Source organism: Pogoniulus pusillus, chromosome 21 (genome assembly GCF_015220805.1).
Source record: "Pogoniulus pusillus isolate bPogPus1 chromosome 21, bPogPus1.pri, whole genome shotgun sequence".
NCBI lineage: Eukaryota > Metazoa > Chordata > Aves > Piciformes > Lybiidae > Pogoniulus > Pogoniulus pusillus.
The window spans coordinates 18,243,986-18,268,585 of record NC_087284.1 but is presented as its reverse complement, the minus strand read 5'-3'; the positions used below and the strand labels follow the sequence as shown (position 1 = coordinate 18,268,585).

The 24,600-nt window shown below is 41.5% G+C and overlaps 1 protein-coding gene across 4 annotated transcripts; it reads right to left on the bottom strand.

The window, feature by feature from the left end:
* Positions 1–2,433: 2,433 nt before the first annotated feature.
* Positions 2,434–23,827, bottom strand: PRP4K (pre-mRNA processing factor kinase PRP4K). 4 transcript variants are annotated; one of them, XR_010306259.1, is made up of 16 exons: positions 23,723–23,803; positions 18,980–20,176; positions 16,162–16,335; positions 15,801–15,956; positions 14,888–14,969; positions 13,493–13,703; positions 11,910–11,983; positions 10,652–10,742; positions 10,190–10,337; positions 8,179–8,316; positions 6,988–7,141; positions 5,928–6,042; positions 5,273–5,424; positions 4,717–4,803; positions 3,222–4,023; positions 2,434–2,687 (listed from the first exon to the last, which is right to left on the bottom strand). XR_010306259.1 is itself a non-coding variant. In XM_064161120.1 (15 exons), the coding sequence occupies exons 1-15, from the start codon at positions 23,758–23,760 to the stop codon at positions 3,820–3,822; spliced, it is 3,021 nt and encodes a 1,006-aa protein (XP_064017190.1). In that variant the 5' UTR covers positions 23,761–23,827; the 3' UTR covers positions 2,642–3,819. The 4 variants fall into 4 exon arrangements, 3 of the variants coding, with proteins under 3 accessions (XP_064017190.1, XP_064017189.1, XP_064017191.1); XM_064161120.1 differs by having other exon boundaries at positions 2,642–4,023; positions 23,723–23,827; XM_064161119.1 differs by having other exon boundaries at positions 2,642–4,023; positions 18,980–20,173; positions 23,723–23,797.
* Between the last annotated feature and the right edge of the window lie 773 nt (positions 23,828–24,600).

Genomic DNA, 24,600 nt, shown 5'->3' with positions numbered 1-24,600 from the left:
CAAGCACTTGCCAATTCCCAGCATTCTCCACTCCTGTTACAGATCCACATGTACTGCAGCTGATAGTTCTATCTCCAGTGGTACCACAGCCCGCTCTGCTCAGAGACACATTCTTCAGGTGTTTAGTGCCACTTACCCTATGTATGGAGATAAAGGATCATTAAAAAGGTTTGAAAAGAACCATAGTCTATCAGAACCTCTTAACAGCTTTTAAATCACTGCAGTACATACACACCAAGGTACTAAAAACAGTCTAACTGCACAGGACTGATGTCCCATTGTTTCCAAATGCTTGAAATGTGCTAAATGGGCAGCTCCTTGTCACTACAAGGGAGAAGGAAATGGATTTCAACACAGACCTAGCCAAACTTTGCTTGTAGGAACCTCAGGTGAAGACAAAAATTACAGCTTTGTGTCCAGGAGGTAAAGATGAACTCCTCTCTTAAGTGAGGAGGAAAGTTACTTAGTTATTCCCTCTAAACCCTCTCTAAGCTAGGATGAGAGAATTCATCTTGAAAACTCTTGCCTGGCTCTGCAGCCACTGGAGTTTAGCTGACCACAGGGGCACTGGCAGCCGTGCCCTGTGCCCACAGGAATTGCCTGAAACTGGAATGTTTCTTAAGTATTAAAAAATTCTCCATTTCAGAGGCTTTAGAAGCTACGACTAAAGATTTGCTGTTGCTGGCAACGAGAATGGCTGAAAATGGATGGAGGACTGAAATCCCCTTGCTTCAACAGCCCCTATAAGCTGAGTCTCTATTGATAATAGAGTCTGACAGGATTTAAGCAGCTTCATTCATTCATTGAAGCAGCTTTGTTCAGGTTCATTGCTTTAGTAATAAACCTGCTTAGATGTTTACTAGTCAAAATGTATCAATTTTAACCAAAAAGTGGCAGATTTACACTTAAATTTCACAGGACTTGTGCTGATCGCTTTACAGAAGCTGTATTTAAAGAGTAATGCTGCTTTACCTACATTTAGTGACACTACATCATCTCTTGAGCCAGAAGTGAAACACACACATCTATGCAGCACATTCTAACAAAGCAAGTAGGTTTCAGGTATTATCAGCAGCGTTAATCAATTCTAACTTGGAAATGCTGGAAACCAAAAAATTAACACAAAACTACATGAAGAGTATTTTTCGTATCTTTTATAGGACAGAAACCTTTGGTCATGTCTTCTGGTAGCCATCATCTTCCTGTGAGCTGCACCTAAAACACAAAGAACAAGTGAACGAGCAACTTTATGCTTCTCCAGGATAGTTTAAAACAGTTCTGTAGGCATTAAGGGGCATCTGTTCTACTGCTCTGGTTTGTATCACCGACTGATTTCATTTTGGATTACTTAAGAGCAAAGTGCAAAGCAACACAAAGGACCAGCTGTCACTAGAGCTGTGTAAAACTGCCTTGGGAAGTGCTGCCTACACTGTTACAGTGCAAGTTACTCTGTATTTAACTAGCAAGAAGCAACTGGTACTAGATAAAAGGTGAAAGCCAGCTTTCCTTCCTGCATGAACAAGATACCTTAACGTGTTGGAAATAAGGAGACTGGGGTTTGATTAAGAATTTTGCACTATCAATTGAGAAGAGGCAGGCTGAAGGTTCCAAACAGGCATAGAAAGCCACCCATCTCCTGCTCGCTTTCGTAGTTAGCTCATGACACCTCCTGGGTGGGGTACTCCCCACCAGCAGCATGACAGTTTTGTGCCAATTTTCCATTCCTGCGGGCACCAAGAGTGCAGGACTGCTGCCATTATGGACCTGGACGGACACAAAAACCCTTCTTAGTTCAAGAGAGGCACTACAAAGTACGTGAAACCAGTGAGGTTTTCACAGCTTGTCAAAATACACTAACAAAGAGATGAACTTCTCAGCACTGTCCAAGAGCACAACAACTACATCAGCAGAACGGGCCTGCAAAACTCGATTCTCTTCTCCTCACCCTGCACAACCAACTGAAATATTTCACGCTCTTTTAACTGGTTGCTAAATGTTTATCTACACATGCTGTCAGAAATAACCTTGTTAGGAAGGTGAAGGTGGTGTCTCAGCAAATCAGACCCATGGAGTAGGCGTTGAGTGGCCTGTGCCTCGCTTCCCTTTTTCTCTTTCAGCACCATCAAAAGGAAAAGTGAGAAAAACAGCACAAACATTAGTTAAAGCCTGAACTTCACCCCGTGTCCTACAGGAATAATTTCATTACAATGAAAGCAGACAGACAGTATCTGTAGGGGTTCTTTTGGCTTTGCTTTTGTTTAAGCAGTGATAATTATATAGCTAATTAGCAAAGCCTATGTCTTTCCCACAGATCATAAAGTTTAACAGTCCCTTTAATTAACTGATTAATAGGAAAGGCAGGAGGGGGTTCTTTACGAATTACCTGATTTACCATCAACTGAAGAGAGATTCTTTTAAAAATGGCTACAAATGCCTTGTTCACAAAAGACTTTATTATCTAATGATGCATACTGAAAACATACAGAAACCTGCATGGTCCACTTTACATGCAGCAGAACAATCTTCACTTTACAATAAGTAAGTGTCAACTGTTTTATGCAAGAGACAACACTTTAAAGTCACATTTTTTAAAAGAAAAAGCTTCATTTACAAAAGAAATAAAAGGTAAAGAAGCAATTACCGCTTTTAAAAAGCAGCTGCTTTGTTCAAGAGTGGAAGGTTTATGCCTGTATTGAAAGACAACAGGATCACAAATAATGAAAACAATGAGCAAACGAAACACTTTTAGCATAAAGCAGTACACTTGCAAAATGACATACAAATAGTTAAAAATTTCTTTATCTCTTCTATCTATCCTTTAGAGTAAGGTCTTTTGAACCGAGATCCCGACTGTAGGTCGTTAGGAAATGAAAACTCTCCAGTAATTATGGACTATGTCATCGTGAACTGTATTTAACAAAATGTATACAAAGTCTATAGCAAGTCGATTAAAAAAAAAACAAACCAACCAAACAACCCCTAAAGTCCTAAGAAACAGTACACTGAAGGCGCTCCATCCATCAGGTGCGCGCTCCCCGAGGGCCACAGGTGGCAACAGAACAGAGGTTGGAACTACGCCACGGCTGCAATGCCAGCCAGGAAAAGGAGGTCACTGATCAGACATGCGGGGAACTCTGCCACAACGCTATCGCCTCTCATCTGCCAGTCGCTCCAGTAAAACAACAGCTTAAACACCGGTGATGTTGATGGGTTTAGCTTACCTTCAGTGTACTGAAAGTTGTACACAACCTGCTTTAAAAGAGGAGACCATCCCTGCGGGCAGGCTCAAGAAGGAACAGGCCCCCTTCGGCACTGACTACACCAAGGGCATGCTGCTGTGGCCTGCACACACACACCTAGGAAAACGTGAATATAAACAGCATTTATGCTGGCCATTTTGTAAAGACAAAAGTGAAGCCAAGTCTGCTAAAAACAAATCAACCACCCAGTATTACTGCTTTTTTTTTTTGTTGTTGTTGTCCTTGTTCTTTCTCTCTCTCTTTTTTTTTTATAACAGATGCTTTTTGTTTTTTTTTATAATATATACCAACTGCAACCATATACATTAGCACTGTACTTCTGTGCAGTCTTGGCAATTTTTAAAACAGTTCTACAGTGAAAATTTTCACAGGAGACACGAAACAGAATTACTCTAACATTTCTAAAAGAAATATCAGCCTTGGTGTTAATTCAAAGGTATCATCTCTTCCTCAACCTTGCAGGGGAAATAGTTATCTTTATATACATTAATAACTGCTGTGAAATTTCTCCAGTCTTTGTATCTTAATTACTCAAACCCTTTGAACTTCTTCAGCTGGTTCATATTTTCTCCTGGATGAAGGGGTGCTGCAGAGCCTGGTTGATGCTAATCCGTTTTGCCGGGTCTAACATTAGAATCTGGTCCAACAAGTCCTTGAGCTGGTGCACTTTTTTACGCTGGTCTTCAGGGAGCCGTTGGCACCCGATCAAGTCTGCTAATAGGTCCTTGGTTGGATTAATGGTGCTCATAACAGTTACTTTCTCCTACAAATAAATACAAAACGGCAAGCTTGTAGAACAGAATAAACACACAAACCCCTCATCCCTTCACAGAGCTGCAGCAGCAACTCTGTGGCAGCGTTATTTCTCATCTCTGATCAGCAGTACCCTTTGTCATCACACTGCCTCAGAAATCCTCATGTGGGCAAAGAAATGAGTGGAAATAATGCAGCTGAGGAGGGCCAGGCTGCATCTGCCACCAACATGCACAAACCCAGCAACGCAGTTAACTCAAAACACTGAAGTTCTGCATGTGGAGGCTCCATATCTGACCACTCATTCTGTGATTCTTGATAAATAAGCTACATTAAAATGATACAGAAAGAAAGAGACCTCCTATAACATATACACACCACACCACTGGACATCTTGCTCTAAAACAAAAGCAGAATGTCTTTTGTTAGTAATTTAAGGACAGATTAAATGGAGATACTCTATGTAGTACCTACCAAAACAAAACTTTTCTCTCTCTCAAGCTCATTCCCAAATTGTAGGACAAGGCTCTATTGCCAGTTAATGAATATGCAACTCTCCATCCTGCTGCCAAGGGACATTCTATTTGATTATAAAATGTTATCTTTCATTAAGATTTCAATGCATTGAAAGAGCAGAATAATAGGAAGGACCACACTGGGAGGAAAGCATAGAACAAAGTCAGTGGACACGTGAAGGACTTACCCTTTCTGTCACTTTATCTACTTCTATATACATAAAGTTGAGATTTTGATCAAAGTGCTGATCTTTGAACACACCCTTTCGAATCATCTGGAAAACGAAGGAGAGCCAAGAGTTTGAACCATGTCGTCTGTGTCTTACAAATCCCCCAGTTAGCACCAACGTCTACCAACTTATTGCAACAGGAATTACTTAATAGTAATGAAAAGTATATCAAAAGGACAGTAAGAAACACCTAAACTGAATTAAAACCCACAGTTCTTCTGGAAAAGGGCACAGTATTTGCCATTGACTTACGGATTCTTTTTCAGGTCAGTGCTTAGATGGTTTCTGCTCTCGCTTTATACTTAGTCTATGAAAAACAGTCTGTATACTTTCACTTCATAACATTTTAAATCAATATAAATTACACAGTCAGAGCAATGCCTGATATTTACTTGCTATTAACCAGAGGTATGTGATAACAGATAGAATTCAGGGAGAAAAAAGAAATCATGTTCTACTGTTCATGACACTGGTTTCAGGTATCAGTTAAAAATCACTTATGTATTTTCCTTACCTTGTTTGGCATCTTTCCTTTGAGATCCATGGCTAGTTTCAACATGTGGTTATTGGTTTTGCCAGGAAAGAGGATTTTTCCTGTATAAAGTTCATACAATGTGCAGCCTACAGACCACATATCTATACCATAGTCATAGATCTTTCCTATAACTGAAAGAGAGTGATTCCAGTTAATTCCCTACAGGCAGCCTTAAACGACACACAATCACAAAACCAGACAGATGAAAACGTTCTGATTTGTGAACTCTGCTGGTGTGCTCCTCCTCTTAGGAATGAGTCATCAGCATAGCGAGATGCCAACCTTTTAACTTTTTCAGCACCCCTGTTAAAAAGGGCAATTTTTACCTAACACCCAAACTGATTGGCATCAATTGAGCAAAGAACAAGAAGTCAGAACAATACCTCTAAATTAAACCATAACTACAACCAGTCAGAATGACTTCGCCCTGTCCTCACTGAGCTGACCACCAATACACACGAAGAGTCACCCAAGCATGCTTTCAAAGGCAAAATTTCTGACTGCCATCATATTTCCAGAGTGATGTTTTGCTAAGACCAAACAGAGAGTAAATTCAAGTCAAATTCTCATTTGCTACTACCAGTATTATCCTGCTACTGCCTATGAGAAGTGAGACCACTCGCAGTGTACTTACTGATTTCTGGAGCTCGATAGAATCTACTGACTAGATATGGCGTAATGTCGTTGTCTGCCACATGAGAAGCTGACCCAAAGTCACAAAGCTTTAGTATCGTTTTAGACTCATTAACCTGAAAGTTGAATACAAACATCCATCAGCACTGATTGTAGAGAGAATTACCAGCAGCACTGCGAAAGAGACAATGCATCTAAGTCAGAGACAGCAGAACATTCCACCTTGCAGCTGTGAGTTCTGCCCATACTCAATCCTTCCTCTCGGCATTTTAAAGCAACTGCAAAACTTGCTTAAATTCAAAGTGATAATTAAAGTCTTCAGACCCTATGAAAGATTGAAAAAGTCTGTTTCACCTGCTTTTCCCATACCAAACTATCCTTGGAGGACCCAGATTTCATTCCAAACACTGAAATCCTAAACTTCCAACTCGAGCATCCCGAGTACCGTTCACAGACCAGCACAACACCCACAAAGCTCAGGCTTACACAGTAGATTCTACTGCTGTGACGGCAAGGAGAGAACATTTAACTAACAACAAAACTCTGAATCTGTCACAGGGATGACCATCAAGAAAACCAAGGGAAAAGTGCTTGATTCCTCTGCTGGAGCTTCTCATACCCTGCTCACCAGAATGTTTAATGGAGAGAAAAGAGAAAAAAAGGCATTAAGAACTTTTCCTCGGTTATCCCATTCACATAAAATCTTCATCCAGGCTCAAAACAACCTGCTTCCAGCTTGCAGAATGCAAGAACATTTTTTCATCTCTCAGTGGAGAAAGTCCCAAGATTACTCTTAAGAGAGGACACTGCCATACTTTGGGACTTCTTCCTTCTACAAAGATCCAAGTGGGTGCATGTTTGTTTGAGAAAGATTGTAGCAAACAAAAAGTTTTATTTGGACAAAAGATTAACTAAAAGGTACAACTTTGACACTGATAACATTTTATGTCAAAAGGTGAACCCTTAGCACTAAGTAAATTTTTGACTTCATCAAAATAAACAAAACACTTGATTTCATGCTCCAGACCATCCAAAGTAAGCTGCAGTTGTTGCTTACTTACCAGAATGTTATCTGGCTTAATATCCGCATGTAGGATATTGCATCTCTTTAGAAGCTTCAATGCCAGGAACAACTGCTGGCTGTAGGAGCGCACAGCTTTAATATGGAGCCCGACATCTTTCCCATACTTCTTCAACACTTCCCGCAAATTCATGCTGTTAGGAGAAAGAAATGGAGAGAGAAAGGAGGTGAAAGAGCTTAACGAAGGACAACACAGAGGCCTCTGAAACTGTCAGACTAACCTGAACAAACCAGTCAGCCTTAGACATTTGTGATGGAAAGCAGCACAGAAATGCAGGTGAGTCAGGTCTGTCCTAGGCTGGACTGATTTAGTTCAGAGCACATTTTTAATCAAAATTGAGAGGATTTATTTGCACATGATCAGCATTTTCTTAACAAATAAAAAGCCTTTGCCCTTCTTTGCCTCAGAAATAAATAAAAAAGATACAAGTTGAGGAGACTTTTTGGTGACTCTGAAGACCAAATGATCAAAATTCCAGGACAAAAGGGTTATTAGACCTAAATAATGCACAAATGTGCTAGAGTGTGACACAAGAAACTAATTGTTGCTTGGGCTCATTAATGAAAATGTAACAGTAATTTCTCCAAATGTGCATTGCTACAACACACCTACAACATACACAGAAAACTTAAGATATGAACAGCTGATGTCTCTGAGCAGGAATGGAGAACTAAAGCAATTACTGTATGTAGGGTGCTACCATAAAACAGTGTCTACAATTAACCTGTCAAAGGAGCACCATTACTTAAAGAAATACCGAGTGTGCAAAGAAGGCAATGTAGTGGATTTCTTCCTGAGCTTGTTGTCATATAAACATACAGCATTTGCTGAACTTCTCTGGCAACAAGTTCTTAACTCAAACCCTTAAAACAGAGAATTAAACTAATGAAAATGTGGCACACACATGTATTTTAAAAATGGGGAGATGAAGCACCATTAATAATATATCATTTTGTTTCAGACATTGGCCAAGCAGAAAGGTCACAGTGATGTGCTGAGTAAATCAGAAATAGTTCCATTATCTGTGGATTTGTGGATTTCCCCCCCAAGTTCCTTGGATTCTTTCATCTTGGCAGCTGAACAAGTCCTCAAGCCAACAGCCGTAATCAGAAAGGTAAACATCCCTCAACAGCAGTTTTTAGAGAGAACCTCAAACATCTATCATCTCACCTGAGTGGTTCAAATACCAGACAGAGATGTTGTTTGTGGTAGAAATGCCTGAACAAGCGTAGACAGTGAAACTTGTCATCAGGATCTGCATCATTTAGCTTCTTCAAAAACTCCAATTCTTTTAGGCCAGTTTTTTGCCTGAAAACAAAGAAATAGGATCATATAAAGCAAAATCAGTGAGATTCTAACACTCTTTCTAAAGGTAGGCATTCACTTGTGCTGTTATTATCCAGAAATGAGACAGATCTTGTCATTACATCCCTGCCTACTGCAGCAGCAGGGTAGACTCGCTGACCTTTAAAGGTCCTTTCCAGCCCAAAGAGTTCTGATTGCCTAATGCAGCATAGCTTACAAAAATCACAACAGTGGTTTAGCTGTCACTGTCTACACACTGGGAGAGTTAAACGCTCCTTCTCTGTGCCTTTGCAATCTTACTCACCTGTACCCCCTCCTTCAACAGTTGCATGTAGAACTAAAATTAGATTTCCTCCTGTAACATGACACGTTAGATTCAGGCAGTACTCACTGGAGAAGTTCAGTTTAGAAAGCAGTTAAACATTTAAGCTAAACTGACTCTGGAGTGAAGCACACACCCAAGTGATTACCTGCACAACATACCAAACTGAAACAGCTTTAATCTTTGCTAGATACCTACTCATATAGCTCAGAATAACCCAGTTATACACACAGCAAAGCAGCTTTTACAACCCCCAAGGTAAAAATGCATGAAAAAGATCTTCATTTGCTGTAATGGAAGAGGGCATGATAACAGACTAGAGAAATACTGCAGCAGGCACCAAAAATGAATTTTAGAGACAAGTCTTCACATAAGGCAGTTTAAGAGGTCATACTGGTTAATGTTCACTCATTCTCAAAGGCTTCAAATTGTTTTTACTTCAGCAGGAACAGTCCCACCCCTTTTTCCATGTCATACAAACATGCAAACATACAGAAAATATACAGACATGATTAATGCATGCAGGTAATTTTGTAAGCAACATGTGATTTGAGAGAACCACAGAATGGTTTTAGTTGGAAAAGATCTTTAAGATCATTAAGTCCAACCACTGTACAGCTCTACCAAGACTGGTGCTAAACCACATCCCTCAGAATCACATCTTTGTGTCTTTTAAACATCTTCAGGGATGGGGATTCAACTACCTCTCTGGGGAGCCTGCTCTAGTGTTTGAGAATTTCCTTCTAATATCCAACCTAAACCTTCCCCGGTGCAATTTGAGGCCATTTCCCCTTGTCCTATAGCTTATTCCTTGGGAAAAAGAGACCAACCTCTACCTAGCTCCAACCTCCTTTCAGGTTGCTATAGAGAGCAAGAAGTTCTCCCCTTAGCTTTTTTTCGAGACTAAACAGCCCCAGTTGCCTCAGTCAATACTCACAAGACCTGTTCTCCAGACCCTTCACCAGCTTTGTTTCCCTTCTCTGGATACACTCCTCAATGTCCTTCTTGTAATGAGAGATCCAAAATTGAAGCCAGTACTCAAGATGTAGCCTCACCAGCATTGAGTATCTAGGAACAATCATTTCCCTGGTCTTGCTGGTCACATTATTCCTGATACAGCCCAGGATGTTCCTGGCCACCTGGGCACACTGCTGGCTCATACTCAGCCCACTGTCCATCAGGGATAAGGATCCAATCCACTTCCTTCAAACATTTTTAGAGTCCAGTACTCCCATTTCACCAACCACAGGCCTCATACATAACTGTTACTCAACTCAAATGGTTACTCAACTGTAACCTGGTTTCTTGCTACCCCCGGATTGGCAAATGAGAAAGTGCCTGATGAAAACACAAGTACCCTTCTCCTGGGACAGCTGTAAGGAAATGTAGATACATAGTCCCCAAGCGCTTCCCATTATCTGGCTTAAGTTAGCAGAAAAGGTGGAAATCACAGCTGTAATCTCTCACCTCCCTTGAGGCAAAGGGAGATTCAAATCCCATCCTGAACAATGCCCAACATGTGCTCTGTGATTACTGAACAAAACCATTACTTACATAAGCTCATTGTTCCTGATGATTTTAACTGCTACTTCTTGGTTGGCTCTGGCCATGTCCCTGGCACGTACGACGTTACTGAAGACTCCCTGACCAGTGTACCCATAGACATTGTAACGCTTATCAAGAACTTCACCTATGTTAACACCTGGAGGATAAAAATCAAGCAGTTTAAAGTTATGAGTGGCATACATAATGAATCCATTCTAATTCAGAGAGACAAGATAAATGGCATCATTACTTAATTTCAGTGCACAATGTCTTGTACACTGAACTTTGTGGAAATTATGTGGAACAGAGTCTGAAGCAGTTCCGTCACTGAGGTGAAGACCTCATTTCATCCTTACTGAGGGCGTTTGCAGTACATTTACAACAGAATCATGTTTCTGTGCTTTTACATAAGGACCTTTTCCATCCAGCAGCCTCATTCTATCTGTCCTTGCACATGAACAAGTGACTTACGGTAATAGCCCTCTGCATCAGTCCAGTTATCCCTGAGATTGGGGTTTTCTTTGAAGTCTTTTCCAAACCCAGCAGCCCTTAGACGAGCACTCTGAAATAGAAAGTAACAGCTTTGCTTGCATGCTCCAGGTTTTACTTGATGTTTACTTACCAAAAGTCTGTTTTTACCTACTGAAATACTGTTACTGTCCATAGTACAAATAGGCTTATCTTGCAGGGAAACCACTCAAGACAAAATGCTATTTGCATACCACCAATATCTAAAGTCTGATGCAAGAAAGAGCTCTATTGGTTGAGCTCATCCTATTATTAAACACAATTTGGCAAAGCTTCAATTAACACCCACAAGTACTTATCCAAGTCGTGTTTTGGATCATTTGAGTAAGGCTTTTTCCTAACAGCATGTTTGTAGTGAAAATGTTTAACAATTTGCAAGGAAAGAGTTCATTTAGTGCTATTCTTCAAGTATTTGCCTTTTTCCAGGTCAAATGGAGTTTAATTTTGTTTACATTATTACCAGTGGCACCATGGCAGCCTTTTGTCACCAATGCTGCCACTACAATTGACAGATTGCAACTATCACAGAATCATTTAATCTCCATTGGAAATGACTTGTAAAATCATCAAGTCCCTCCACTAAACTGAAATTAATTGGAGAACTTCTAAGTTAGAAGAAAGCAGTTATCTTATTTCTCAGTGTAGATAACAGCAAGTAAAGCCTCAAACCCAGTCACTGGGCTGCCAATACTTGCAAGGCACTTCAGCACATTTAGAGAAAAGCTGCTGGAATAGTACTAAAATTAATGCTCAATAGTGGAAAAGACAGGAAATGTCTTCATCCAACCCTCCTCCCCCAAACCAAATCAATTACTCCAACACAGCACCATTAGCAAATTAAAGTATCTTACACAAACCCTTTTTAATTAACCATGCTTGGATCTCTGAAAAAAACCACAAATATAGAGCAGCACAGAATGGTAACATTAACAAAGTAAAACTTAGAAATAGGTTTGTTACCACGTGCTGTTACAGTCCTGTTCAACGAGTGGGTGAATTCCCCAAGCACACACTTGGGCAAAACTCCCAATGATTCCAGCAGGTTTTCTTTCAGTTTGTCTGCCTTTGCTGATCAAACGATTCAGAACATACCATCCTCTCAGCTACACAGGCTTTTACAAAACAAAGCTCCCAAAAACCTCAAGTGACAGTCAAAAAAACCCCAAATAAATGATATGTTTCATCTCCCAGAATTACCTACATCAAAGTACGCAGCAAACATATCATCTGATTCTGTGAACATATCAGGAGCTAGCAGTTTCTTCTGAGCTGAACCTTAAAATGAGATTTAGATTACTCAACATGGAAAAGAAGACAAACTAGTAACTGTTACCAGTCTAACTGGTGATTTGGCATCTTTATAATCTAATCTAAAATGGCTATGCTGGCAAACAGTGCTACAAATGTTTCTAGGAAGTATCACTTTAAATTCTAGAAAAACTCAGGTTTTGAGAACAATCAAAAATCTATCTCCTTGAAAAATTTAAGTACAGTGGCTTTCAAATAACTCATACAGCAGAAAAAGCAAGCACATACTTACATAATCCCTGCAGATACTGACTACACATATATGCATAAAAACAAATACCAAATGACTGTGTGTATATCTAAAAAATACAGACATGTTTTCAATATACAACTTCAGGCTTTTCTGCTCATCACAAGGTATCTTACTAAAAATTAAAGCTGGAAAGCCCAGAAGTTGTTTCTTTGCAAAGTGTTTTCTTCAACCCTGTCAAAAAGCACCTCGGGTGTAGCTTTTAGTCAAAAGACAACATTAACTATGACATAAAAAAACTTTTTTAATGAGGGCAAGATCATCCCTTTCTCACCTTTTCATCATCTTTAAAGTCCCAAAGATATTTTACTTGGTTGATAAAAGCGAAGAAATATAAATTAAGTACATGTTAGTGAAAGCAATAAACATCAAACTACTTCATAACACACATTATGGCAGCATCCCTTCATGACCACAGCAAATCACAGCAATGAAGGAAAACAAAGAGCTAATCTCAGGTGGTTTGGGTCTCATGATATATCTAACTGGCTGTTTTCATACAAAATAATGAGACCAAAATCTTCTGACAGCATCAAAGCCTCATTTTTTATACTTTCAAAAGAAGAACAAAAAGCAGATTTTTAGTATTCAAAGGTACATTGGGAGATGCTCTGTGCTCCTCTGGCTGCAGCAGCACAAGGCAGGTTTTGCACCCAGATGTATTTTATTTCAATGTTGCTGTATACCAGACTACGTGCAGGGTGTAAGAAGAGGAAATACTACAGTTCTTCAGCAAGAAGGAATAAATGCTGCCAAAACCGACTTACTGGCAGTGACTCTCAAAAGCTTTATTTATTCTAAATGACTACAGAACCACTTAAATTCTTCTTACATGGTGGCTTTGACCAAAACAAGGGACAAAAGTGGCATAGTTTCCAACCTACCCCAAAATAGTCTAGGACTACAGTAAGCTTCTAAGAAATCTACATGTGTAAGAAAAAAACAGATGTTAAAAAGGGTGATTTTAACTATATGGAGAGATTGTTATTTCCTCTCCAAATGTACAGCACGAACTGTAGGTTGAATTATTGGAAATACAGAAAATGTTCCACTCATATCACCCTGCTTAAGGATTAAGCTTTATTTTAATGCTTTAAGTACCATAATATTCATGGAAACATTCTCAAATGCCATCCAAAAATTGAAGCTAATTCAGAGGTAAGAAAACACAGCAAAACATAGGAGCTTTCATATTGCTTTTGCACAGTGAGATTTCAGATACTTACCACTGTTTTGTTCGACTGTCATGAGGTTGTGCTTGGCTTTGACTGAGGCTTCAAACGTGTCCACATTTTCCCGTTCATACTCCTTGACATCAGCAGCTACCCTCTCAAGGATGTCTTCTGGTGAATTGGAGCGGCTACGTGTGCTGCTCTGAGGGCTGCTTGGTTCAGATGGCACAGATATGTTACTGTCTTCTGTCTGGCCCTTGTATTTCTAAAAAGAAATTAAGTTATTAATCTCATCATCACAGCTCATTACAATTGAACCATTTTTATACTGACTCTTTCAACAGTTTGTGCTAAATCTTTGCTTTCACAATCACCTACATCTCTAAAAGCAACAGATTATCTGCAGAACAGCATCTTTCAAAACATCCTTGCCACAGTCCTGATCATAAAATAAGACTAAAAAATACATGTGCATCATAGAATGAGTGGTCTGGGTTGGAAGTGATCTCCACTGGTCATATAGTCCAACCTACTCATGTAGTCTTTAAGCTCTTTGATTTCTGTAAAAAGCAATTTTTATTGAGGATTAACTCTTTTGTTGTGTGTGACAAAATGTCATTAGTGATAGATTTATTACTAAGCTATTCTGGCACACAAGTACTGAGATTAAGTCTTGAAGGAACAATTACTGATTTGCTATCCTACATGGTACAATCTTTCCCATTTTTATTAGTGTTACATTGCAGAAAAGTATCTTTTAGATTCAGTTTTCTACTTGAAATCTGTTTATTCTCATTGAAAAGTTTCAGATGCATTAAGAAAGTTCATGATAACACCTTCATAAATGACGTTTTTCCACTTAAGAAGCATTGAATTATGCAGATGTCACCTCCTCTCACAAAAGCTGAACATCAAAATGAGTAAATTCTGATAACACTCAGTTATTAAGGTCAAACTATTCAGTAGCACAAGCAAAGGTTTTCTGCTTTGGGGAATGAAGCTCTGAAATCTGCTTCCTGTCTGGGCCCACAGTAGGTGTAACCAGCCTTTGAAAAAGAATATTATTTCATGTGATTTTGCTGTCATGAGTTCTGAATGATTTTACAATGGGTATGGATAAAAGTCAAATGCTGAACAGTACACGTAGTGCTGCTTGAGATAAGCAGCATGTAATCAATGTTTTTATAACTAAACATTAAGTAAATGCACTAGAGCATTTTGCATACCATTTTCTAACTGTGTGCCAAATCCCAGCTTCTGCTGCAGAATTACATCCCCTCTGGCCACAGCTCCCTTTCAGGGCTCTCAATCAGCTATTGCCTCTCTCTTCTTACCAGATACAAGTTCATGGGAATAAGTTCACACGTATAACTAAAGACATTTCATGAGTTCATGAAGGAGGGGCCCAAGCCAGTGACTTTATGACTTTAAGTTTATGTAGCCATGTACCTGAACAATTGCTTGCCGCTGTAATCTTCTTTGTCTTATCTCTGCTTCTTCATCCTCTTCCTCCAAATCAAAGTCTTCAAGACTATAAAAATATAATTGTTCAATATAACATCATAAAAATAAGCTTAGCTACTGAATTTCACCAAATTAAGTTCTCTGTCGTAGAAAGCACACAATATACTGCAGAACTGACTCAGAAAGCAAAGGTGCATCAAATCCCAGTGTGTACATTTGTATCTTAGAGGGAAAATTAATTGAGACTATTTCATTCTTAACTGCAAGAATTCACAGTAACTGGTTTTAAAAAGCAAACCAAACACTGTGCAGTTCCATTCCAGCACCGTTCTTAACAGTTTCATTAAGAATGCAATTTACGCAATTCAATTTAGCAGGTATTTAGCAAGTATAAAACCAATTTGCAGACAGCAATTAATCCTCTCAGGTATTACAACTTTTCCTCAAGCAATAAGCTGGAGGAAACAGACCAAGTGTATCGTCACGAGACACTGACTGGGCTGAATTTAGAAACCAAACAACATCTCATTCCCTCACGTCTGCCCACTAGCCAACAAGTCTGGATGCTCCTTGCATACTCCAAATTTTCCCAACTTATCCCGACAGTAATCTGGCAAAATCACAAGTACTAAAACATGGTTATGGTGTGAGGTGACAACCCAAAAACTATGCCATGAGGTAAGCGTCAGTTCACTCTCCCTCTCTGGAGATATTCAAGACTGGCCTAGATGCGTTCCTGTGTGATCTGGTAGAAGTGATCCTGCTCTGGCAAGGTGACTGAACTGGATCACCTTTTGAGGTCCCTTCCAGCCCCTACCCTTCTGCAGTTCTGGGATTCTCAGCGTCACTGGATTTTCTACTTTTAGGTAATAAGCACAAGTTAAAAATGAATTCTTACTTTTCATCTGATGAAGACTCCTGTTCAGCTTTCATACCCTCAGAAAGACTACCTTTAAATTTGTCTTCTTTAACTTTGCTCCTGCTCCTACGTCTATGGCCGCCACGTGACCTGGATCTCCTTCGAAGACGAGATCTACTCCTTCGGCTTCTATCCCTGGAAAAAATATGAGGGCTTTGGCTTGGTTTTTTGAAGAAAAGGAGGACAATCTACATAAAACTGACTGAGGTACATACTGGCCCCAAGTCATAAAACAAATTCACAACGAATTCAGCTATACCAGCATACATAAAAGTGCGCAAATGATGCCTCATCTCTCCACACATTTTAGTAATCCCTTAAAAATATAATACGTCTTTACCTCCTCCGAGGAGACCTACTCCGCCTTCGTGGGGATCGGCTGCGTCGAAGGGGTGAACGAGACCTCCTCCTAATGGGGGACCGAGACCTTCTCCTGGATGGCGACCACCTGCTGGGTGGGCTAACATCTTTTGATCTTTCCCGTCTAGACAAAATATCATCTCTGGTCCGCGTTCTTAAAAGAACAGAATGGTAGTGAAGTCAGGAGGAAGCTAAACACAAATCACAGCTCCCTCTACAAGCTCACTATAACATCTCACTCCAGGTTAGGGATTATCAGATGGGCTTCTGAGGGCACGAGGGAGAGAGAGGGGAAGGGAGGAAGGGGTAAGCACACTGTAGAACTGGCTGCCTTTCCTCTGTGCTCACACACAGGACAGCTCCAGAAACAGCCTGTTAATTACTACCACAAAGCTGAAAGTTGTTTTAAAATAAAGCCTGTGGTTTAGGTCTTGCATAGTTAGTGGCTTGCTTTCTGTTTATTAGAAACAGAATTTAAACAGGAAATAAACTCCAAAACCTAATTCCTGAGAAATTTCTCAGCAATTTTACAACATTGTATTGAAATTTAGAGCTCCACAGCTCAAACCAGAAGATCAATTCAGATTAGACATTAGAAAGAAATTCTTCCCCATGAAGGTGCTGAGGCATTGGAATAGATTGCCCAGAGAGGCTGTGGAGGCTCAAGCATGGAAGTATTCATGGCCAGGTTGGATGGGAAATTGAGCAACCTGATCTAGTAGGAGGTGTCCCTTTCTGCCTGCAAGGGGCTTGGAACTAGACAATCTTGAAGGTCTCTTCCAACCCAAATCATTGTATGATTCTTAAGGCTTCAGTCAAAAATCTGAAGGGATAGAGGTCAAAAATATTCCAAAATTATTCTAGTGAGGTTGTCACAGAAATTCTTGGAAAATATGACCACATAATTGTTCCAAGCAAATGTTGATACTCCAGTTCTTTTCATTTTTCCCCTCTTTTTTTTTTCAAATCAATCTGGGACAAGTTATTTCAGGTTCATCTCATCAATGAACAAAATCTGCTGGGACTGAAAGATTAATTCCACTCATTCTGTACCATTTTTTTATTTGTTTTGAGGCAGCTTTATCAACTTTGTATAGCGGCCAGGCATCCAGAACTGATGCAAAATAGGGCACAGTAGGACAGAAGAAAAATTCCTACACTTGTGGAAGTACTGGCAGCTTCTCCAAGAAATGACTGCATATCCAAATGCTCAAGCAGGCTGATGCCTTTAACCCATAGAATTCATGCCACGTTCTTGTGACAAATCTTACAATGTAAGTCCATAGGATGAACTGAGCTTGAGGCTTATTGGCTAACAGAGGAACTGTAATATCAAACCCTAAAATATCTGTTAAAAGATCAATCAGTTTAGGGATGAGATAAAAAGGAAAAGCTGATTAAGAATTCATAACAACATCATGTAATGAGCAAGTTAAAGGCCTGAGAAATAGCTTACGTAATTATAACACTAGAAACAAACTTGAAAAATACAAAATTGCTGGCAATTTTTGTTTAAACCTTGTTAAACCTCCTGAAATTCCCTTGCAGCCTGAGTGACTAAGGTGGTTAAAGCTCCAAGATAGCTGGAAATTAGTTCAGAATGTCCCACAAAGATTATTTCTGCTGATATGCAGACACTTCCACCAGAAAATATTTCTTCATGGTCCCTCAGTAACGTGGTGCTCACCACAGTGTTACAGAAGCATAACAACAAAATTATACATGCACACATTGCCTGAAGAAGCATCTAAACAACCAATTCATGCTGGCTGCAATGCAAGCTGCCATGAAAAATGGACACTAAGAAATGCAAAAAGCTACAAAAAAACAAGTGAAACGCTACATCGAAGAAACTCAGTAGCAGTGCTGATGCATTCCTGGTTCCCCAGAAAGCAGCCACATAGACTGTGTTGCAATACTTGCTTCATTTGCTTTTAAACTAATTGTCATCCAGAAGTAATACTGAACCCTTCTGCCTGCTGAAGTTCTTACATTTAATGAATTAACTCCATATGTATACACATTCTCTGCTTGGGAACTTCCCCTTTGGGCTTTATCGGCTCAGAGGCTGATAAGAAGGAGATGCCGGTCATTATTGTTTTATGGTTCATATTTCAAGCTAACAGCTTTCATAGGCTAATCTGTCCTTTTAAAAATGCCAAGACTAAAAATACACTTCATCTAAAGACTTCAGTCCTTCTCCCTCTAAGTGTGTGCAAGATACAGTAATGCTATACAACAGAGCAGTAATCAAGCAACACTGCCAGACCACTAGCAAATGAAATACACAAAATATTTGTAAGCAAAAAGGACTGCAAGAAGAAAATCTTCTGTATCAAGATATACTCACACTGACTCTCTCAAAGGTTTGGTTCTGAGGGAGAAAAATGGGTTAATTACCCACTTTTAGGCAACAATGATATGGAAGAGAGGAGAGGACTCTACGGAAACTCCTGAAAGCTACAGAACTATTAACGAAGAAGGAAACCAAATTCTGAACCCTGCCAAGTAATAGGATTAGCTACAAAAGCAACAAGCTTAGCTACAAAACTTCTTCTCAGAAAGAGTGTGAGCAGCAAATCACTCAAAGCTGAATTCAAAGCTAAATTTGCCTGACACCTGGGCAGAGGATTTTTGAAAACCAAATACATCCAAAGAAAGCTCATGATACAAATGCACATTCCCACTACCTTTTTAACTAGCTATTTTCAGACTCAAATGAAAAGAAAACCACCAAACTAGGAGACAGTTCAACCTGTACTACATTTTTGTGATGCTCCATCACATCTTTAAGTTACCTGGGAGAAGACAGACGTCTCCTTTCTGACTCTCTTCTTTTCCTTTCCGCGGATCTACTCCTCACTCTTCTAACTGGAGACCGGGTTCGAGATGGGGATTTACTCTGTTTAGATCTCCGATCATTGAAAAGGGGGGATCTGCTTCTCCTTGACTTTTCACGTTGTTTGGGAGATAAGCTTCTGCCTTTTGGGCTACGGCCAGGTCGTCTCGGGGACCTGTTTTCTTTCCCTGACGAAGCGTCTTTAGAAGGAGATTTAATTGGCTTTTTCTCTTTGTCAGTCTCTGATCTCCTAGGTTTTCTATCTTTGGACCGTGATCTTCTATCTTTGGATCTGCTTCTTAGTTCTGCTGGAGATTTAGATTTTCTGCCACGATCTCTGCTTTTATTTTCATTTACAACCGGAGACTTTCTGCGATCTCTTGATTTACTTTTGTCATCAGCCTTATTTCTTTCCTCTGGGGGAGATTTAGACTTTCTGTTCTTCTCCTGAGATCGCCTTTTAAGCATTGGAGACCTGGATTTCCTTGTCTGATCCTCAGACTTACTTCTCTTATGAGGGCTTTTGGATTTCCTCCTCTCTTTTGACTTGCTTCTAGTGGTCTTCTCTTTGATTCCATCAACTCCTACCTTACCTTTCTTTTTGTCAGATCTGTGCCTAGTCCTTTCTTTAGATTCACTCTTACTTGCCTTCTTGGAACTAGTTTTATTGTCCACAGGTTCCAATTTCCCCTTAGTGTTTGACTTAGCTGTAGGTCTCGTGCCATTGCGTGCTTTTTCATTAATCTCCCCTTCCTCTTCAGATCCTGACTCATAACCTTGTAATATTAATCCCATCCCAGACTGGACTTTTCCTTCCATTAATTCATTTTCAAGTTCAGCTTTCAATAATGCTCTTTGCTTCTCCAAGTCTTCCAGAGGAGCTAAAAAATCAATTTTAGTTCTTTTAGCTGGTCCATCTTCTTTGTCAGAGGTATCAGCTACCTCTTTCCGTTTATGTTTCTTATGTTTGTGTCTGTGTTTATGTTTTTTGTCCTTATCTTCCTCTGAAGAATGTTTATGTTTCTTGTGTTTACTTCGGTGTTTGTGTTTCTTTTTTTTGTGCCGGCTGTGCTTGTTCTGAGGTTGGTCTGCCTCCGATACCTCCCCATTTTCTTCATTTATGCTTTTCTCCGATGCATCAGCATCCTCGGCCCTGCTACAAGTGAAAACCAAAGGTCAGTACTGTTAACTTACTGCAGCCCTTCATCTTGGGTTGAGTCTTTACGAGAGAAACTAACTGGCCTTTAAGCAATTAGCCACCTTTGAGAGAAAGAAAGATATACAACTAACATAACTAAGTTCTAACAGCAGACACATTATTCATCTGTTCATGTTCCTCATGAGCGGACAGCTCAGACGGCAAAAGTAAGTATTAAAGAAGAAAAGTACAGAAAATCACTAACAAAACCTGTGGGTGAAATTAGTATGCTTTTAGGATCAATCCTGACAGCATCTCTTAAGAGTATACAATAGAGCTGCCTATTTATGCACCCTGTTAGTCCACAATCTCTCTTATTTGCAGCTCCACTCTGATGCATAACCAGAACTGTGCCTTTTAAAGATATTTTCAAGTGGCAGAACAACAAAACTTATTTCAAATGATGACACTGACCACCTAAAGGAAGTGTCCTGCAAAGTCTCATGTGGAGTTGATTCAATCTCTCAGGTGCAGTTTTTTTCTGTACACACCTGTTAGAAAAATCAAGAACTGCTCTTGTCATGTGTTTATGCTACTTATGCTATGTAGAGAGCCCGGCTGAGAAACAGGATAAATTAAGGGAGTCTCATTTCTAACAGAACACAGCAGACTATCAGCTTCCCAAGAATCAAGCTAAAAGCCAGGCAGGAGTTGGCCTCTTCTCCCAGGCACCCTGTGACAGAACAGGAGGACACAGTCTCAAACTGCACAAGGGCAGGTTTAGGCTGGACATTAGGAAGAAGTTATTCACAGAAAGAGTGGTTGGCATTGGAATGGGCTGCCAAGGGAGGTGGTGGAGTCACCACCCCTGGAGGTGCCTAAAAGGAGGCTGAATGAGACGCTTAGTACCATGGTTTAGTTCATTAGAAGGGTTAGGTGATAGGCTGGACTTAATGATCTCAGAGGTCTTTTCCAACCTGGTTAATGCTGTGACTCAAGCATGATTTCTAGACCTACATCTATAACACTTTAGTAACTTAAATACAGCTCCTTCCATATCCTCATACATTAAAAGGAAAATCCTTAAACATGATGGTCAGGAGTTGCAGATGACATACACAGAAATGTACACATCTGCACAACTCCTCTAGTTTCATACTACAGTTGCTGCTGAAGATCAAGGATTCAAGAGAATAATTATATTGGAGGTACTCCAAACCATGCCTAAAGGATGGCACTTTCACTATAAATTTCATTAGTGTCTGCCTAATTAACAATAGACTCTTCAAACAACACACAGTCACTGACTCTTCTCTGCTTAACACAAACTCTAGTACTAGTAAATAATCCAGAATTTTGGGCAACATACTCTAAAAGCCACTTGATAAAGCCATTAACACTTTAGTGCTCTGAAATGGGAAAACTTCTTAAGGGAATAGAATGTTTACTAGCCAACATTCAGAATTTAGTCAGAATTAAGATTCCAATGATGTCAGAATGCTCTAGGCTTTTTCTTTTACATCTTTACTACTACTTCTGCTTACTAAAAGCATGTAAAAATGTATTTTCCTTAACTGCTTCCTCCTGACACTCCATACCATTACAACAACAGACTATCAAGAAGACAGACTGCTTTAAATTAGTTTAAATTAGGTTACATTTGGCACAAAAGGCATAAAAAGGAAAAGAAGTTCTAAATGTAAAACTTTCTCAACTCGGATTTGCAATCCAGAGCAAGTGTGTCCGTGACACAAGTTGGCTAAAGGGCAGAGAAATGTCACAAGGAGAATTTTAAAGGAAATATACATCCTCAAAGATCATTTTGTTAGAAAATGACAGTGAAATCCAAAAGGAAGTCACTTTCTACTGTGTATATTTTAATGTTATCTACTAACCTCACCACGTCACATAAAAGCCAGACAGCAGCAGAGGTGTCGGACGAGACACATCATCACAGCAGCACCTCAGGCCACTCCTTTTAAGCACCAGCTTTTCTCTGTACCTCTACTATAAAATAACCATTGACCTCATTAACACTCACGAAATAGCTCAGTTTCTTCACATACAGGAATCTGTTTATCTCAAGTAATTCCATCAAAACGTGGCCAAACTTGTACTTCATTTTCAGTATTCTTATTTTCTTTCAAAGGCATAATGACGTGGATGAAACACCTTTCAAAATTCAGAAGGTGATAAGGCAGAGGTATCTGCAAGGCTGGATTTTAATGGCTTTAAATAGAGAACAACTGTGACATTACCCTCTTATAGTCCCTTTTCTTCTCACGAATTCCAGAAGTACAACGGGAACTGTGTGAAGATTGGCAAAGATTTCACCCATCTTCTCCTGCATTCGGGTTTCCTGTCATCAGGTTCTTTACCTTACGACCCTTACTGAAGTTTCTCTATACAATACTAAACTCTCTTCTTTCCGTGTTGATCTTTTACGGGGGTCACATGTAGACTACTTGTCCACACCTGTTTTCTAGTTCCACAAATCGCAAGCACAAAACCTCCCTCAATATATTATTTCTTTTTTTAGTAGAAAAAGCACAGAGATCAGTTTATATGTCTAAAACATCTGCATAGCGAAGAGGAGCAATAAAGTAGGCATTAACTCATCAACTCTGGGCGAAAGTTTCAGAGAAGGAGCTCATGAGCGCTGCCAACTCCGAACCTCAGGACGCTAACCGGAGCGCCAGGAAAATGCACCCTCGGAACCCCGATCCGGCGGGGAGGCGGCAGCTTCCCAACGATCCTCACTTCCCAACGGGAGTCGAGAGTTGCCAGTCATTTCGAGGGGCTGGAAGGAGGGACTGGCGACAACAAATCGCGTTTTGCTTCCAGCAGCACAGGCACTTTTCCATAACGCGAGACCGCCCGGGACTCGGGGGAGCTGGGCTCGCCGCAGGGCGGGCAGCGGATCGTTCAGAGAGACTGGGCTCGGCTCAGGAGCCGCGGCCCGCAGGCCCCGGGTGGGATTGCCCGGGATGCACCGGCCCAGCTTCACCTCCGGAACGCCTGAGCTCTGCGCGTCAGCCCGGCCCGGGAGGACAGCGGCCTTCCCACCACGAGGAGAAAGATAATACTCCCCGGGGCAAACTCGCTGCCCCGAGCAGCAGTAGCAGGCAGACCCGGGAGCGGTGTGTGCGGGGAGGCAGCGCTGGGCTCCGCCGAGGCGGGAAGGCGCGCGCGGAACCGAAGACACGCGCACGCCAGTCCGGGCTCCGCTTCCCCTCCCCCCCGCGGCCCGGCCCGCGGCCTCCTTCGCACTCCCACCCCCGCTTCCCGCTTCCCATCGCCGGTCCTCAGCCAGCGGGACACAGCTCCCCTCTACTAACCCCTCCGGGTCACCCTGCGGCAGGACGAGCGGCTCCTGCAGCAATTTCTCTCCTCCGGAACGGAGCGGCCGCCTTCCCCCATCTCCTTCCTCCTCCTCCCCTCACCACTTCTATCCAGGCCGATTCTCGCCCTCTCCCCACTCCCTCCGCCCTTTCCCGCGCTTCTCCCTCCGCCTCCCTCCTCCCTGCGGCACCGCAGCCGGCAGCCTCCCGGCCCATTTCTTACTCGGGCGCTCGCAGCTCGGGCTCCGCCGCGGCGGCCATTTTGAACTTCCAAACTCCTTCGCTGCCGCTGGGGCGGGCGGGCTGGGGGGGTGGAGGGGAGAGACGGCCGCGGGGCCGCGGCGCAGGCGCGCAGCGGGCGAGAGGGTGCGCGGGGGAGGGGAACGGCTGGAAAGGGGCAGCCTAGTACCGGAAGCGAGCCCTGGTTCCGGGGTAGAGTGCACTGCAAGTGCCGCCTCTTCCTTCCCCGGCGCGGCCGAGCCCAGCTGCTTTCTCGGGGAGTGGTACTGGCGGGAGCTGTCGCTTCAGCCCGGAACTGGCAACGGGAGAGGCTCCAGCCCAGGAATGGGCTGCCAAGTGTTTCGAGACAGGCTCTCCTGAAGAAGCTGGTGCGTCTTGTAAGGCGTTGATCCGCTTAATTTCTCCTTCCAGTCTCCTCCTGGCTGTACTCTGAGCGGGTCGGGGGTCCTTAGCGGCGGGATGTTGCGCCGTGGCTGGGTTTTTGGCCGGGAGGCCTCCGTGTGTTTGCAGGACAGATTTCCCGCCAGCTTTCTTTGGTTTAAGTTTGACAGAGTTTGTCTCCTCACAGCACACAAAGCACAAACAGATCATAATGTTTTTGACCCGAGGTTGTTTTTTTATTTCAAGAAGTGATCTAAGGCATCGTTTATGGTGTCATTTGTCTCATGGTAAAAACCCTCCGTGCTTTCTGTCATGGCTTTGCTGGGCAGAATCCCGGGCTAGCCGTAGCCTGTTGGCTACTTGAAGTGAACTAGGGCAGCTGACCTGAATTGACTGCAGGAGTATCGCGGACCAGAAAGTCATGCTCGGTGTAACGGGGGAGCTTTGCTGACAGGATGGAAGCTTCCTGCTTGGGCACCT